General features: G+C 40.8%; 1 protein-coding gene across 1 annotated transcript in view; it reads left to right on the forward strand.

The window, feature by feature from the left end:
• Positions 1-9,951: 9,951 nt before the first annotated feature.
• The window catches only part of LOC145399009 (uncharacterized), a 60,893-nt gene continuing 53,955 nt past the window's right edge, over positions 9,952-16,889 (forward strand). The window contains exon 1 of the mRNA XM_080271738.1: positions 9,952-10,079. Coding sequence (XP_080127864.1) covers positions 9,952-10,079 — 128 coding nt within the window. The remainder of the gene's footprint in view (positions 10,080-16,889) is intronic.

Below are 16,889 nucleotides of genomic sequence, written 5' to 3' on the forward strand. Positions count from 1 at the left end.
AAAATCATGTAAGTAAAAACTTTGTGAGCTTAGCTTTGTCCTCCTAAATCCCGCCCGGGAATATTGGCGGTGGGGGAGGGGGGGGACTCTAAAGACTAAAACCTGACCGAGCTAAATATGCTTTATTTTATTATTACTTTTATACTGCAAATCTGTAATTGACACAGAACTATGACTCCAATAATTTTACATAAAAGAAAACTTTTTTTTCTTTTGTACTATAAATTGTACTTATTTAATGCATAGGTGTAGGTTTATGAGAGGGAACAATAATACTGCGGGATATTATTTATTCGTATCCATATCACCTCTGCGGAAAACTCTCATCAGTCTGGTACATGCTTAATTGTACTGTGCCCATATACAGTATCTTTTGTAACAGTAGTTTGATTATGTGATGTCAAACTCTGCAATTGTATCGAGTGTCAGCTGGCCAATATCAACAAAGTTCTGTATGTAGCAAGGTTATCTGTATACAGTAAATATTTTTGTAATTTATATACCACTGTAGTTAGATAATTTGTAGGGTGTCCCCAGAATTTATTCAGATCAGTAGATAGAACTACTGGTTTGTGAGATATGAACATATGTGTGGCCTAACGTATGCCATTATCCCATAAGAATTGCATGCCCATAATAATATTTCAGTATTCAAAGAATTTTATTTTGTGGCATGTAAATCATAATTTATCACCAAGTGTGCATTTTGAAGAACTATGTAATTCAAAAGTTTATGGAATATGTTCCCTCTTGTCTCGCCCATTCATTTTATTAATGAACTATCCATCTATTGCCAGACGCCATAATCCCGTAAGGGGTGGACACGAACACCTCCATGTCACCCTGTCCCCTGCCATTTCACTGCCCTACTCCCAGCTCACACCCCCTCTCTCATATACCTCTCCATTCCATCCCTCCATCTCATCCTTGGCCTCCCCCTCCCTCTTCCCCCTTCCACTTCACTCACATACACTCTCCTCATCAGTCTCTCATTCTCCATCCTCTCCACATCGCCAAACCACCTCATTGTGTTTCTCCTAACGCTTCCTATCACATCCACATCCACATCATAGTGCTCCTTCCTCATTTGTCAGCCTGTCTCTCCTCATGACTCCACATGTTCCTCTCAAATAACTTATTTCCACCACTCTCACTCTTGACTTCTGTCCCTCTAACAGGGTCCAAGCTTCACTTCCATACGTTAAGAGTTAGTATGACAATATTATCATGTAGTAACTTTTTCACTTCCATACTCATGTTCTGGTGCTGACATCATTTCCACATGGAGTTAAGCATCACACTGTTTTTATATATTACATACAGGAGTGTTTATTCGTAACTGAAGAGTATGTAATATAGTGATGAGATCAATATCCAAATAAAATTTCAGTGTAAGTGTGGCGTGAGAACGAGATGAGGGGCCCAGACATGCAAACGCTAGCATTTTTGGACTTAATAAAAAGGGTGAAAGAGGGTGATAGAAGGATATAAAGTATGCATATATTTAAGTCTTGGGGAAATATATATATGTGTTAATACACTTATTGCATTTAGTACTGCCTTATTGAGATGTATGATGTACATGGTAGAGTTGTCATTTGTGCCTATTCATGTACATATATCACTATGTCTGAGAGATATGGCATCTCCAAATATCGCTGACCTGTCCTGGTTCTGGGCAGTAAGAGAGGCAGAGCACTCCTAGCTTTCGCTAGAGGGGGACGCTCTACTCCGTTGTTCCCTCTTGTCTCAGCTGTAGTCTTTATTCTCTGGCATAATAAAGAGAGAGAAACATCTGCTCCAGTTTTCTTCTGATTTACCTGCACCCTACCTTACTCCTGACTACAGGCTTATCACCACCATTCTCGGCAGCAACTGTGGTAGCAGGGACTCAGCTGTGGGAAACTTAGTGACCAGCTGGAGAACTCAGTGCAGTCTGCATGAGGTGGTACACTCACTTCCCTATTTCTTATCACTGCTTTCAAGGAGCCAGCAACCTTTCTTCCTTGTTGTGCCTTTTCAAGCACTTCACCCTCTAAACTTCCATCCTTACCAGTACTTCACACTACCCAAGTACTTAAACGCACTCACATTTTCCATTTCCTCCTCATCCAACTTCACTGTACAGTACATTCGCTGATTTCACATCTCTTGAAGACCATAACTTACATTCACCTTCAGATTCCGTTTCTTATGCTTTACCAAACTCATCCACCAAGCCTTTCAGCTCCCCTTCGTCTTCACTTAACAACACAGTATCATCAGCAAACAACAGTACGGGGAGTTTCCAAACATTGCCCTCTCTCACTAGGGTCGCTTCAACATCCACTGCCCTACCTTGCATCTCTTTTATAACCCGATTCATATACAGATTGAACAACCGTGGAGACATGAAACATCCCTTTTTCAATCCAACCTTCAGATAGAAAAATTTACTCAGTTCAATATCCACATACACTGCAGCCTTAGCATCCTCATACATACTCTTCACTCCATTCAACCACTTCCCATCTACTCCATATATTCTTAATACATTCCACAGTCCTTGTGTATCCACCCTGTCATATGCTTTCTCCAAATCCATGAATGCATACATGTTTTTTCCCTTCTCCAGAAACTTTTCCACTAAAGACCTAAGGATGAATATCTGATCTACACAACCCCTTCCCTTCCTAAAACCCCTCTCTACTTCTCCAACTAAATCCTCCGTTATTTCCCTAACTCTGTCAATAAGTATCCTACTGTATACTTTTCCTATTACACTAGGAAGACAATGTCCCTAAGATTACCACATACTTCTTTTTCCCCTTTTCCTTTGTACATGGGAATAATTGTACCTGACTTCCAATCCTCCTGGACTCTACCTTCCTCCCAGGCCAATCTGCACATTTTCCCACATCCATTCTACTACTGTCTCTCCCCTATGCTTCAGCATTTCACCAGGTAATACAACTGTCTGTTGGTGTTTTTGTAGTAAGTCCAGTAGGTCATTATCAACATTAAAATATTCTGAGTGAATCATATGTTCTTTTATGACTCTCTGTCTGTCAAATTACTTTTGCTTGCCATTCCAGCTATTGTTACATCACTTATGGGAGCCAGACGAGTCTCAAAATTACATATACCTTTATTGATCTGCACATCTCCGTTCATGAGGATAACTGTGAAAATGATAGTTCTCCTCTGTTACTTATCCAACATAGAGCACTTTCTATAGATAGGCCTTTCACTCTGCAGGTTTCTTCTAATCCAATAACATTACAGTTCTTCAGTTTACTCTTTATCGTGAATTTCATAAATGATGGTGGTGGTAAAATTATGTCATAGCAGATGAAAGATGGGTGAGTGGTGGGTGGGAGTTGATGTGCCCTTGGCTGGGAGAGCGAGAGTGGGTCAGATTGCTTATTTTCTGAGTGATTGTAGGTCATACTCTTCGTTTCTTCTTTTGTGTTTATTCACTCATGTTACTTTGGATTTTCTACCCAATTGTTAGGTGCAGTATCTGGAAAAGAAAGTTCTTGTATTAATTTATCATCTCATTGTATGTGGTACCATTAAATTAAAATGTGGCATCGGTAGAATATTTTCTGTCTTCGTACGTAGGCCAAGAGGCATATTTGCGTTAATTGATAAATTCTCTGCTATGTAGAATATAGTAGTGATTTTTTTTAGTAGTCTCTGTAAATTTGATGTCTAACTCAGTGATACCTTTTACAGGTATATCTTTGCCATCGTCATTGTGTAAATCTAAGTTTGGTTCCTCCATAAATGTTACCTTTCTTCTATTTCTGAAAATTTGCCCTAATTAATCTTGTGTTATTAGATTAACTGGAGCATAACCAGAATGCTTTCATTTCCATCAATGATTGGTATCTTTACTTTTGGTTTGTTTGGTTGTTTACTGTTTTATGTATTGTCGTCTTTTGTGGTGATGTAGTCTTCCCCCAAATTGTAGACAGCTACTAATTTTTGCACCATTTTTCACTCTGTGGTCCAATGACCAACAGTTTTGTATCTTACTGTATGGTTCAAACCTTATTGATTTGTCTATGTCTTCTTTAATTTTGATGTAACGTTCAGGCAGCCTGGATTTGCACAGCAGAAACATGGTCTGTCTCTTGAATTTGACCTACGAGGTGATTTATCATATTTTGGTCTTTTTATGGCATGTTGTCTATTAGGGCTATGCCCAAATTTCTGAGCCTGCCAGTTGCTAGGCATTCATGTGCGAGACCTTGAGTTCTGCTGAAAGTCTGTTTGTCTGTACTCTTGATGAGACTTTCTTTGGTCTTTACTTGGACTAGATTTATTGATCACTGCAACAGTGTCTGCTTCTCTCATCCCTGTTTTATTGATGTATAATATTTTAGTCACACCAGCCTTATTGCACTGTAATTCTAACTCATACACAGTATCTAGGAAACACATTCCTGGACTATAAGGAATCATCTTTGCGATTTTTAAAACTTATTCAGGCAATTTACATAATGCATTTATATATCCAGTTATGTCAACGGCATGTATTGGTGACATATTACCATCATCTCTAACCCGTTCTGAATTTTCTGTGCTAGCTAAAAGAGTTCTTTAAATGGTGGACATGTCATCTGTTATAGCACCCAGATCTGAGTTGGAATTTGTTTGTTTTAGTAGGTCAGCAATTTTATGTAATAAAATTCACTTGCAGGTTAACACAGTCACTTCCTTCTTTCTTCTTTCTTGTGATTAACTTGTAGAGCTTGTTCTGTCTATCTATTGTCAGACGCCATAATCCCGTAAGCGCTGGCCATTTGACTTTGAGTTATTTGTTTTACGGGGAGAGGCACTAACCCTCCACCAACCCACTTGCTGACACGTAGGGAGCACGTATGGTTTGGTTATATGGTTACCATCCACTGTTGTAAATGGTTTCTTGGCTTACAGGAAACCATTTGGCCTGTCACTCAATGTAAAGCCACTTGTATAGGAAAGTAAAGCAATAAGAAGTGACAGGAAAGATTGGAGAAATAGGAAGAGAGGAGGGCAGGCACAGAAAAAGAATGATAAAGGCTAAGGAAGAAGTAGGCATCACTACATCAAGTGAGTGGATGATTGTTGCCACCACCTGCCAAATTGTTAATTGTAGATAACTGCTGATACTTTGTGGTTGATTGTAGAGTTGTAAATTGTAGATAGTTGTAGAGTTGATCTTAGAGTTGTAGATTTCTTCTTTACTGCTGTAATCTTCTTTATCAGTTCTTTATTCATTCATTCATTTATCATCCATTCCTACATTGCTCCATGAGGAGCGTAGGAGCCTGTGGCTAGGCAAGTTGGTCCCGACATTTAAGATAGAGTGACCAGCCTTACTTATCCCTGAGTGGCATTACGTGAGCAGTAAACCCCAACCACTTCTTGGATATAAACCTTCACCTGCTTAATCTGATTGGAGCTCCGTAATTACCCACCAAACCACCAGGTGCCAAAATTTGGTTATATTATTAACACCCAGCATAGTAAATGGTTTCCTGGTGTACAGGAAGCCATTTGGCATGTCACTCAGTGTAGAGTCACCTACAGGCAGAAGGAAGAGGAAAAAATGAAGGAAAGAAAGACAGAAGAGGGAGTGTAAACTCACCCCTAGGCAGAAGGATGAGGAAAGAATGAAGGAAAGAAAGACAGAAGAGGATGGAAGGAAAGAAGGATGGAGGAGAGGAAAGGGCAGACACCTGAGAGAAGCACTACATCAAGTGAGTGGATGCTTGTAATTTTCTTTCTTCATTACAGCTACCACCAGTATCGATAAGTAGATAGGGAGGTAGGTAGGCAGCTAGGTAGGTAGGTGCCACCAGTTTTGATAATCTGGATGATGTGGAGATTTGTTGCCACTAATGTTGGGTATCGTAGAGGATCATAGGTTACTGCTGCTGCCAATGTTAAATTGTGAGGCGTTGGATAGCTTGGAGATTGTATGTTTGTGGGTTTTATCTCTAATCTTGAGATGGGTCTTTCTCTATCTCACTCCCCCCCTTTCTTGTATCGTAAGTAAAGATGAGATAGAGTCACTCTGGGGTTATGGGGTTTTATTGTGACACATAGGCCTATATATTGTTACTGGCTGCCCCTGTACTTGGTGACAGACAGATTCACATGACCAGGATTGTCAGAGTGACAACGGTCCTTCTCTCTCCAGTCTACTCTACACCATCTCTAATGCCTCCCAGTTTCCTTCTGATGACTCCTGATCCCTACACTGGGGTTATGGGGTTTTATTGTGACACATAGGCCTATATATTGTTACTGGCTGCCCCTGTACTTGGTGACAGACAGATTCACATGACCAGGATTGTCAGAGTGACAACGGTCCTTCTCTCTCCAGTCTACTCTACACCATCTCTAATGCCTCCCAGTTTCCTTCTGATGACTCCTGATCCCTACACCTGCTTATACTGCCTGGTTTCTGGTTATCTGACGTGTGCTTATGTGTGCATGTATAGCATCTAGCATGCTTCCAGCATGTAAGCAAACTGGCTTCTGTGAGTTACATCGTGTGTTGACATACCGGTACCTCATATATTCTTGGTTGTCCAGGCCAGGGGATGTATATGTCTTCTCTTCCTATGCACCAGACATATCTACCTGTTTATTACATAATGTGCTAGTGTTACATATTGTGCTGGTATTACATATTGTGCCATGATTATATTAATGCCTGTACTCCCACCCTCTCACAAACTCTAAACCCCAACCTGGACAACTTATGTTAAATCCCTTGCTAATAATGCTTCTAAAATATTGGGACTTTTGTACAGAATTCTTGAATTCATCACTGACGAGCAGATGGCCACAATATACAAAAGTCTTGTGCATTCTCAGATTGAATACTGTTCGCCACTGTGGAGTGGATGTTGAGTGGTTGCATTGAGGCAGTTGGACAAAATTCAAAATAAAGCCATTAGATTAATCAATAATCCTGCCATTACGCAGGACTTTTCTCCATTATCAGTACATAGAGGAGTTGCATCTTTAGCATTATTTTACCGATATTTTTACTGTAAATGCTCTGACGAACTTGCTTCAATTGTGCCTTCCCTTCACATTTTCTCCCAAAATACTCGGGCAACTGGGAGTGCCCATGAATTCACCACTGTCTCCCCCACAGTGCAGAACCTCTGCTTATCAAAATTCATTTATCCCCAGAACTATTACTCTCTGGAATTCACTTCTGGGAGTTGCTTCCCACAAACATTTAATCCACTTTTATTTAAATTCAGTTGTTATAAATATTTTATGAATGGAGGATGCGTTTAGGCACATGGACTTATTATTTTTTTTTTTTTTTTCTTTTTTTTTTTCTTTCCTCCATTCATTATCTATATAAAAAAAAAAAACTCATCTCTCCATCACAGTTAAACTCCATATATCTAATTTTGCTTCCTCAAGTACCTGAACAATCTCCCTTTCATTCATCTCAACTTTAGCACATCTCACATTCCATGTCGCCATCATAAAGCCTGTCCCTTGAATGGTCCTTGGTAGTCAACTGTTGACCCATCCAGGTCTAAAGCTTTGTTTTTGTATTATTTTTAGTGTAATGTTGTACAGGGTGAGGCACAAACCCTTCACCAATCCACTGTGTCATTAATCTGATACCTGGGAAACCTGGTATGTGGGTAAATAATATATACAGTATACACTAATCCCTCATTTATCCGGACATAATAGAGCCAAAGGCATGTCCGGGTAGTGGCAACATCTAGAAAATGAAACTACTGTACTGTACTCCCCTACCACACGCAGACCCTACCTATACCCACCTCCAACCTATTCCTAACTTATTATTACGGTACCTGTGCTTAATTTGGCATTGTTTTCCAGTCACTGTGGCATATTTAGACGTCAAAACACACATAGGAATATGCAAAGTAATGCTAAACACCAAGAAAACCATGCACTAAAACCACTGAAAACCAAAAAACACCCTACCAAAACACTGCTGTATGTACAGTACCCCTCCATATTTTGGCAGTGTTTTCCAGTCATTCTGCCATATTTTGATATCAAATCATATGTAGGATTATTTAAAATAATTTTCAAAACCAAGAAAACCATGCAAAAATTACTGAAAACCACAAAACACCCTACCTATACACCACTGTATGTACAGCACTCCTCCTAATGTTGATGCCGTTTTCAGGTCAGTCTGCCACATTTTGATATCAAAATACACTTAGGAATATCCACAGTAATGATAAACATCAAGGAAACCATAAAAAAAAAAAAAATGAAAACCAAAAAACACCCTATCAGTACACCACCGTACTGTCTGTACAGTACCCCTTCTAATTTTGGCACTGTCTCCAGGTCAGTCTACCAAATTTAGACATCAAAACACACATAGGAATATGCAGAGTAATGCCAGACACCAAAAAAAACATGAAAAAAAGCACTGAAAACCAAAAAACACCAGACTTATACATGACTGTATGTACAGTACTCCTCCTAATATTGGCACTCTTTTCAGGTCAGTCTACCATATTTAGGCATCAAAACACACATAGGAATATCCAGAGTAATGAGAAACACCAAGAAAACCATTGAAAACCAAAAAACACCCAAACTATACACGACTGTGTACAGTATCACTCCTAATTTTGGCACTGTTTTCAGGTCAATCTGCCAATTTTTAACATCAAAACACACATAGGATTATCCATAATAATGCTAAACATCATGACAAAAAAAAATGATGGTTTGAAAATCTGTTGTCTGTGACGAGTGACTGCTCCCAGGGCTCAAAAAAAAAATTCCACGGCCAAATATGCCATCATAAATTGGTTATATTGTATTGGTATAAATTGTATACCATCATCTTTGCTGGTGTTTATACTATAAGATAAGCTAATAAAAACAAATAAAACTGACAAGTAAGAGCACGAAATTCAAGCAGAAATAAAGTGTTCAAGAGTAAAACTTACCGTCATATAACTTCCCACCATCATAATTCAAAACTTTGCCAGCATTTTCCAAGAGTTATGCATATGTCTAGATGCAGAATTTCATGAGCTTTAACATGGTCTCCTCGGAATTTCCATACGACCAATAATAGTTGAAATAATCACAAAAAACTTTGAAAACTTACAAGTCAATGTTATCACCACGGAAGAGGGTAAGGACAGAGGGAATGAGGGGGGAACTGGGAGGGTATGGAGGAGGGACAGTAGGGGGGGTAAAGGTGAGGCTGTGGGCAGGATTTTCCCCTTCTGTCAACAGGCAGACTGGCACTTTTGCCATACATTTACTCATGGCTTGCAATCCATTAGACGCCGAGTGGCCATGTGGAAACACAATGCACTGTGATTGGGGGACTTTCGACCTTCGATAGAGAGACGGACAGCCGCTTTCGCCAAACATGTACTCATGGCTTGTGGTCTGTGTTCGATAGAGGTGGCAGTTGGGAAAGACTTAGCCCCTGTGGCCACACGATATTTGATATTCAATGAGGAACGCGCACGGATGTTTTGACACCACTTGCAGGTTACAATCGTATTACTCAGATGCTGGAGATTCGTTGGGAGTGATAGGACGAGCGCACAATTTTGACCATTCAGTACCGGAACAGACAGACATTTTAGCTCAGGTTGTGGGTTACAAACTACTTCCTGCTCATGGCTAGAGCCCAGCGGCCATGATACTGAATGTTTGGACATGCCAGCTGGCCAGCCGAAGATCTCAGGCACACATATGTCTGTCTGGATAATGGCAAGTAATTCGGATAATGGTTTAATAGAGCCAAGGCCCAGTGTCCGGATACTGAACACCTCCGGATAATTGAGGGATCACTGTATAGGTATAGCAATATGAATTTGTACTGTAGAGTTCTTTAGTAATTGCAGAAGGATAAGATTACAGAAATATTATGTAATGATGCATTACAATATCATTTTTTGTTTACAGATATCTTCACCTGTAATGGACAAACAAAAAGGCAAAATATTATGTGATCTACTTAAGTCCACTAATAATGACAAAGTCATCAGAGGACTCCGGGAGATAAAGAAGAAGTTGCTTACAAACAGTGATAATCTCACTGTCTTTAGGTTTGTATGAAGTTAGCTTATACTGTAAATTATTATTATTATTATTATTTTTATTATTATTATTATTAAAGTATTATTTTAAAGTAGTGGTATGTGGGGGCACTCACCATTCACTCACTCAATGTAGTGCTGCTTTGGGTGTCTCCCCTTTCCTCTCTTCCATCTTTCCTCCTCTGTCTTTCTCTCCTTCATTCTTTCCTCTTCCTTCTGCCTACAGGTGACATTACACTCCCTCCTCCTTCTTTCTTTCCTTCACTCTTTCCTCTTCCTTCTGCCTATGGGTGACTCTACACTGAGTGACAAGCCAAATGGTTTCCTGTACACCAGGAAACCATTTACTACCTTGGGTGGTAATCATATAACCAAATTATGGCAGCTGGTGGTTTAGTGGGTAATTAAGGCATTCCAGTCAAATTGAGCCTTTGTAGGTTTATATCCAAGGGGTGGTTGCGGTTTATTGCCATGAAATGCCACTCAGGGACGAGTGAGGGTGGTCACTGTCATTTTAATTGTAAGGACCAACTTGCCCAGCCCAGGGCTGCTACGCTCCTCCTGGGGCAACGTAGGAGTGGGTGATGGATGGATGGATGGATGGTGTATATATATATATACTGTATATATATTTCTGTGTGTGTGTGTGTGTGTGTGTGTGTGTATTAATTGAAATGTATGTGGATGTATGTGGATTAACTGAAACAAAATGGAGAAGTGAGAGTGTGAGAGAATGGGAATATGGATGGGGTATATGTGCAAGAGTAGGTGAGAATGAGAGAGCAAAAGAAGGAGAGTGTATTGTTATGAGTAACAGATGGAAGGAGAATATAAGAGAGTATGGATCAGTTGGCATTGTGTGGGTAAGATTGAAAGTAGGGCTACAAATGTGGTCGATTTTGTGCTTGTATGCGCCAACGCAAGATCGTGCAAGCAAAGCGAGAGAAGAGTTCTGGACAAATGTGGAAGTGTGCATGGAAAAATTTGAATGGAATGAGAGAGTGTTTTTGATTGGCGATATGAATAGTAAAATAGGGAATGCGAAGGTGGATGGAATAGTTGGTGAGTGAGGTGTGCCTGCTGAGATTGATGGGAATGGCAGTGCTTCAATGGACATTTGTTCCGGGAGGGGGTTGGTGATAGCCAATACCCTTTTCAGGCACAAAATGATCCACAGGTATACATGGCAAGTGATGAGAAGGGTGGGTGGTGAACTGAATGAATGGAAGGCAGTGATTGCTTATGTGTGTGTGGATGAAAGGATCCAAAGGTGTGTAATGGATGCAAGAGCATATAGAGGTTGGGGGAGTGGACTTTCTGACCACCACTTGGAGGTGGTGAGAATCAAGGTCCAAGTGAAATGGAGAAATCGAAGAAAGGAAGGACAGGAGGAAATAGTATATACAAGGAGGGTGGGAAGGTTACAAGAGGATGAGAAAAAGGCAGAATATAAGAGAGAAGTGGAGGAGCGATTGGGTAAATATGGATTGGAGCAGATGGAGGATGTGGAAGTTGTGTGCAAGATATTCACAGAAGAAATCTGTGCAGCATGTGAGGTGGTGTGTGGGGTGAAGAGAAGACAAAAGGGGGTGCAAGGAACAGCATGGTGGAATGAAGAGGTGAGATGGCTGTGGCACAAAAGAAGAAAGCATATAATGAGTGGATGTTTTAACAAGGGTGTGGAAGAAGTTGAGAGATGGAAGAGAGAGTTTTATGGTGAGAGGAAAAGAGAGGTGAAAAGATTAGTAACAGAAAGTAAAAAGAGAGTGGATGAGGAATTTGGAAGGAATTTGGGTGTAACATGGAGAGAATGTAAGAAAATGCCCTGGGAAGAAGTAAAGAGAGTTGGACACGGTGCCAAAAAAGTTAATTGGGGAGTGAAAGATCAAAATGGTAGATTACCAGTGGAGAAGGGAGAAAAAGTGAGCAGATGGAGAAACACTTTAAGAAATTGTTGAACATAGAGAATGAAAGTAATGCAAATGTGAGTGGCTGGGGAATGGCTGGAAGATGGAGGGATACGAGAATAGAGGAAGAAATCAGTAAGATGGAAGTTGTGGAAGCAATGAAGAAAGTTAAAATGGGGAAAGCCCCAGGAATTGATCGAGTGTGTGGTGAAATGCTGAAGCATGGGGGAGAGAGAGTAGTAGAATGGATGTGGAAGATGTGCAGATTGGCCTGGGTATAAGGTAGAGTCCCGGAGGATTGGAAGTCAGGCATAATCATTTCCTTGTACAAAGGAAAAGGGGAAAAGGAAGTGTGTGGTAATCATATGGGTATTTGTCTTCTTAGTGTAATAGGAAAAGTATATGGTAGGATACTTATTGACAGAGTTAGGGAAATAACAGAGGAATTAGTTGATGAGGAACAGGGAGGTTTTAGGAAGGGAAGAGGTTGTGTAGATCAGATATCCATTCTTAGATCTTTAGTGGAAAGGTTTCCAGAGAAGGAAAAAAAGTTGTATGCGGCCTTCATGGATCTGGAAGAAGCATACGGCAGGGTGGATAGACAAGGATTGTGGAAAGTATTAAGACTATATGGAGTAGGTGGGAAGTTACTGGGTGCTGTGAAGAGTATGTATGAGGGTGCTAAGGCCGCAGTGTGTGTGGACAGTGAACTGAGTGAATTTTTTTAATTTGAAGGTTGGATTGAAACTGGGATGTGTCATGTCTCCATGGTTGTTCAATCTGTACATGGATGGAGTTATAAGAGAGATACAAGATAGGGCAGTGGATGTCGGAGTGACCCTAATGAGAGAGGGCAGTATGTTGTTTGCAAATGATACTGTGTTATTAAGTGAAGATGAAGGGGAGCTGCAAGGCTTGGTGGATGAGTTCGGGAGAATGTGTAAGAATCAGATAAAGACGAATGTAAGGAGGAGTAGAGTTATGGTCTTTGAGAGAAGTGAAGTCAGTGAATGTACAGTGAGGTTGGATGAGGAGGAAATGGAAAATGTGAGTGTGTAAGGATGGAAGTTTAGAGGGTGAAGTGCTTGAAAGAATACAACAAGGAAGAAAGGTTGCTGGTTCCTTGAAAGCAGTGATAAGAAACAGGGAAGTGTCATGGAAGTGAAAAACTTACTACATGACAAGTATTTGATATCAACTCTTAATGTATGGAAGTGAAGCTTGGACCTTGTTGGAGGGACAGAAGTCAAGAGTGAGATCAGCGGAAATGAGTTATTTGAGAGGAGCCTGTGGAATCACATCGAGAAACTGACTGACAAATGAGGATGTGAAGCAGCGTTGTGGTGTGGATGTGGATATGATAGGAAGTGTTAGGAGGAGCACATTGATGTGGTTTGGCCATGTGGAGAGGATGGAGAGCGAGAGGCTGATGAGGAAAGTGTATGTGAGTGAGGTGAAGAGTGGGATATGGGGGGGGAGGCCAAGGATGAGATGGAGGGATGAAGTGGAGAGGTATATGAGAGGGGGGGAGTCTGAGCTGGCAGCAGGGCAGTGAAATGGGGGGGGACAGGGTGACATGGAGGCAATTTGTTTGTGGCCATCCCTTACAGGATTATACAGTATGTATATATATATATATATATATACGGTATACAGTAAAACCTCCCCATGTCGACATAATAGGGCTGAGTCCTTGCTGACTTGGGTGAAGTGCCGACTTATGAGAATCAGCTTTTCCTCACCCTGTAAAAAAAGAAAGAAAAAAAAATGTTTTATATCACCATGTTTACATACAGTAGTAGGATGTGATCCAAGTGTAAAGGAGGCCTTTTGGTAGGATGTGGAGGTGTTTGGGGAGCTCAAGATCACTTCTGTGCACAAATTTCTAACCATAACCATACTTAACATACTGTACTCTTCACTTAATCACACTTAACATACTGTACTACAGTATACTCTACACAGGCCTTTATCACTAATTTACATCACTGTTGCAGTAAAATTACTGTACTGAGGATGAATTTTCTCTTTGTTTTTCTTGACGTCATACAAGATGCTGGGCTTGATGTCGAACTCAGCACAAACATATCATATAGAGGTGCCAGTGTCTGTTCGTGCGAAGACTTTCAGCTTCTCCTGCAGGCTTAGAGTCTTAGCTTCATTCCCTTTGTCCCAGAGACTCCCTTGGTACCATGCAGAGACATGATGGCAAGATGCGGTATAAGCACTTTTGAAAAATGCGCAACACTTTGTCACAGTCACAAGGAAGCAGGAGAGACCTGTTACAAAGTATCAGTGGTGGCTGGGGCAAGACTGAGCTCCACATGATGCACGGCGCGGCAACTCGGTATGTTTATACCACCTACGTTGGCATATTGCCGGCTAACAGCCAATGTGCCGACTTAGTTTTGACCTGCAAATTTGAACAGGATACACTGACGCCTCACGCCTCACATGATGCCGAGTTTGGGTTATTATTAGTCGGTATTTTGCTGACTTATTTTTTTGCCACGTGGTCAGTTTTCTAAAATGATTTTTTTGAATGAATATTTTGGAGCCGTGCTGACTTATGTTTAATTCTGACTTAGGGAATGCCGACTTAGGGAGCTTTTACTGTACTGTATTTATACCCTGTTATACGATCCCACGTTATGCAATACCACGCCTTAGTGACGTAAAAATATTAACACCCTTCCCCACCTAATGATGGCCAGTCCCAGGCTATCCAATGGGCTTTGTTTTTTTTAAACTGATTTTAATATCTTAGACTAAGTTTTGTGTTTACGTTGATTTATAAACTGCTTTTAGACTTAGATTAATGTGTTTTAGGCATAAGGTGGGTGAAAACTGTCATTTTTGGGTACAGTTTACTAAGTTTGCTTTTTTCCAGACTTATTTTTGATGATTTTCAGAATTTATTTTTAGGTTTAGGTGAGTTGTTAACTGTTTTAAACTTATTTTAGCTTGTTTCAAAGCTATTTGGGGGTTCAGGTGAGCTAGATTCTTGTTTTGGGACTCATTTGGGTGAGTTTTTTATTTGGATGGGGGGGAATCCCAAGGCTCCCAAACACTTCCTGTATACCGGTACTACTTTCTGTGTTATAAAATCCCCATTTAACGGTACCCTGGCTCAACTATGAGTTTTCCCAAATACATCTCATTGTTATAGCGGGGACAGCCTGTATGTATATACCCAGTATATATATATATATATATATATATATATATATATACATTTAGACCCCTACTTATGAAGAATCGACTTACGAAAAATCCACAGATACAAAAAAAATTGTGTGTGGGGGGGAGGGGGGTCAATCATAGCAATGAAGGATTGGGTCAGGTGAAGACAGTGACAAGGAGGTGAGGTGATAATTGCAGTTCAGGGAAGGGTAGGGGATAAGTGGAGAAGTGGAGACAATAATGGGCTTTAATGTGGGTGGGGGAGAGAGAGAGAGAGAGCACAGAAATTGGTATGGAGTAGAAAGGCGATGGGGTAGAGGGAAAAAACTTTGTGACCTCAGTAATTTTGGGATTAGGGTTGGGTTGGAGAGAGAGAGAGAGGGGGGGGGGGATAGAACAGAAGTAGGTATGGAGTAGAAAGGGGATGGGGAAAAGAGAAAGAACTTTGTGACCTCGGTAATTATGGGATTAGGGTTGGGTTGGAGAGAGAGAGAGAGGGGGGGGGGATAGAACAGAAGTAGGTATGGAGTAGAAAGGGGATGGGGAAAAGAGAAAGAACTTTGTGACCTCGGTAATTATGGGATTAGGGTTGGGTTGGAGAGAGAGAGAGAGAGAGAATAAGAGAGAGAGAGAGGATAGCACGAAAGTAGATATGGAGTAGAAAGAGGATTGGGTAGAGGGAAAGAACTTTGTGACCTCAGTAATTATGGGATTTTGTTAGGTTGGAGAGGAGAGAGAGAGAGAGAGAGAGGATAGCACAGAAGTAGGTATGAAGTATAAAGGAGATGGGATAAAGGGAAAGAACTTTGTGTCCATAGTAATTATGGGATTAGGGTTGGTTTGGAGAGGAGAGAGAGAGAGAGAAAATGAGAGATGGACTTACGAAAGACCTTTAAGAACCATTTTTTTTTGTAAGTTGGGGACTGCCTGTATATATACTATAATTACTGAGGTCACAAAGTTCTTTTCCTCTGCTCCGTCACCTTTCTACACCATACCTACTTCTGTGCTATCCTCTCTCTTTCTCTCTCTCTCTCTTCCTCCCCTCCCCCCCAAAGTAAAGCCCATTATTGTCTCCATTCCTCCATTTATCCCCTACCCTTCCCTGAACTGCAATTACCACCTCACCTCCCTGTCTGTGTCTTCACCTGACCCCATCTTTCCTTGCTATGACTGGCCCACCACACAAACACACAGACACACACAATTTTTTTTGTATCTGCAGATTTTTTATAAGTCAATCCTTCATAAGTAGGGGTCTGACTGTATATATATATCTATATATATAGATATATATATATATATATACAGTATATATCATCATCATCAATCATCATCCAATCCTACATTGCCCCATGAGGAGCGTAGGAGCCCGGGGCTAGGCAAGTTGGTCCTGACATTTAAGATGAAACTGACCAGCTTCACTCATCCCTGAATGGTATTATGTGAGCAATAAACCCCAACGACCCATTGGATGTAAACCTTCACCCTCTCAATCCGATTGGAACTCCGTAATTACCCACTAAACTACCAGGTGCCAAAATTTGGCAAAGCAAATGGTTTCCTGGTGTACAGGAAACCATTTGGCTTATCACTTGTGTAGAGTCACCCACAGGCAGAAGGAAGAGGAAAGAATGAAGGAAAGAAAGACAGAAGAGGATGGAAGAACAGAAGGATGGAGGGGAGGAAAGGGCAGACACCCGAGAGCAGCACTGCATCGAATGAGTGG

The sequence above is a fragment of the Coenobita brevimanus genome, chromosome 47, assembly GCF_032717465.1.
Source record: "Coenobita brevimanus isolate Jiangsu-jjx chromosome 47, ASM3271746v2, whole genome shotgun sequence".
In the NCBI taxonomy this organism is placed as follows: Eukaryota; Metazoa; Arthropoda; class Malacostraca; order Decapoda; family Coenobitidae; genus Coenobita; species Coenobita brevimanus.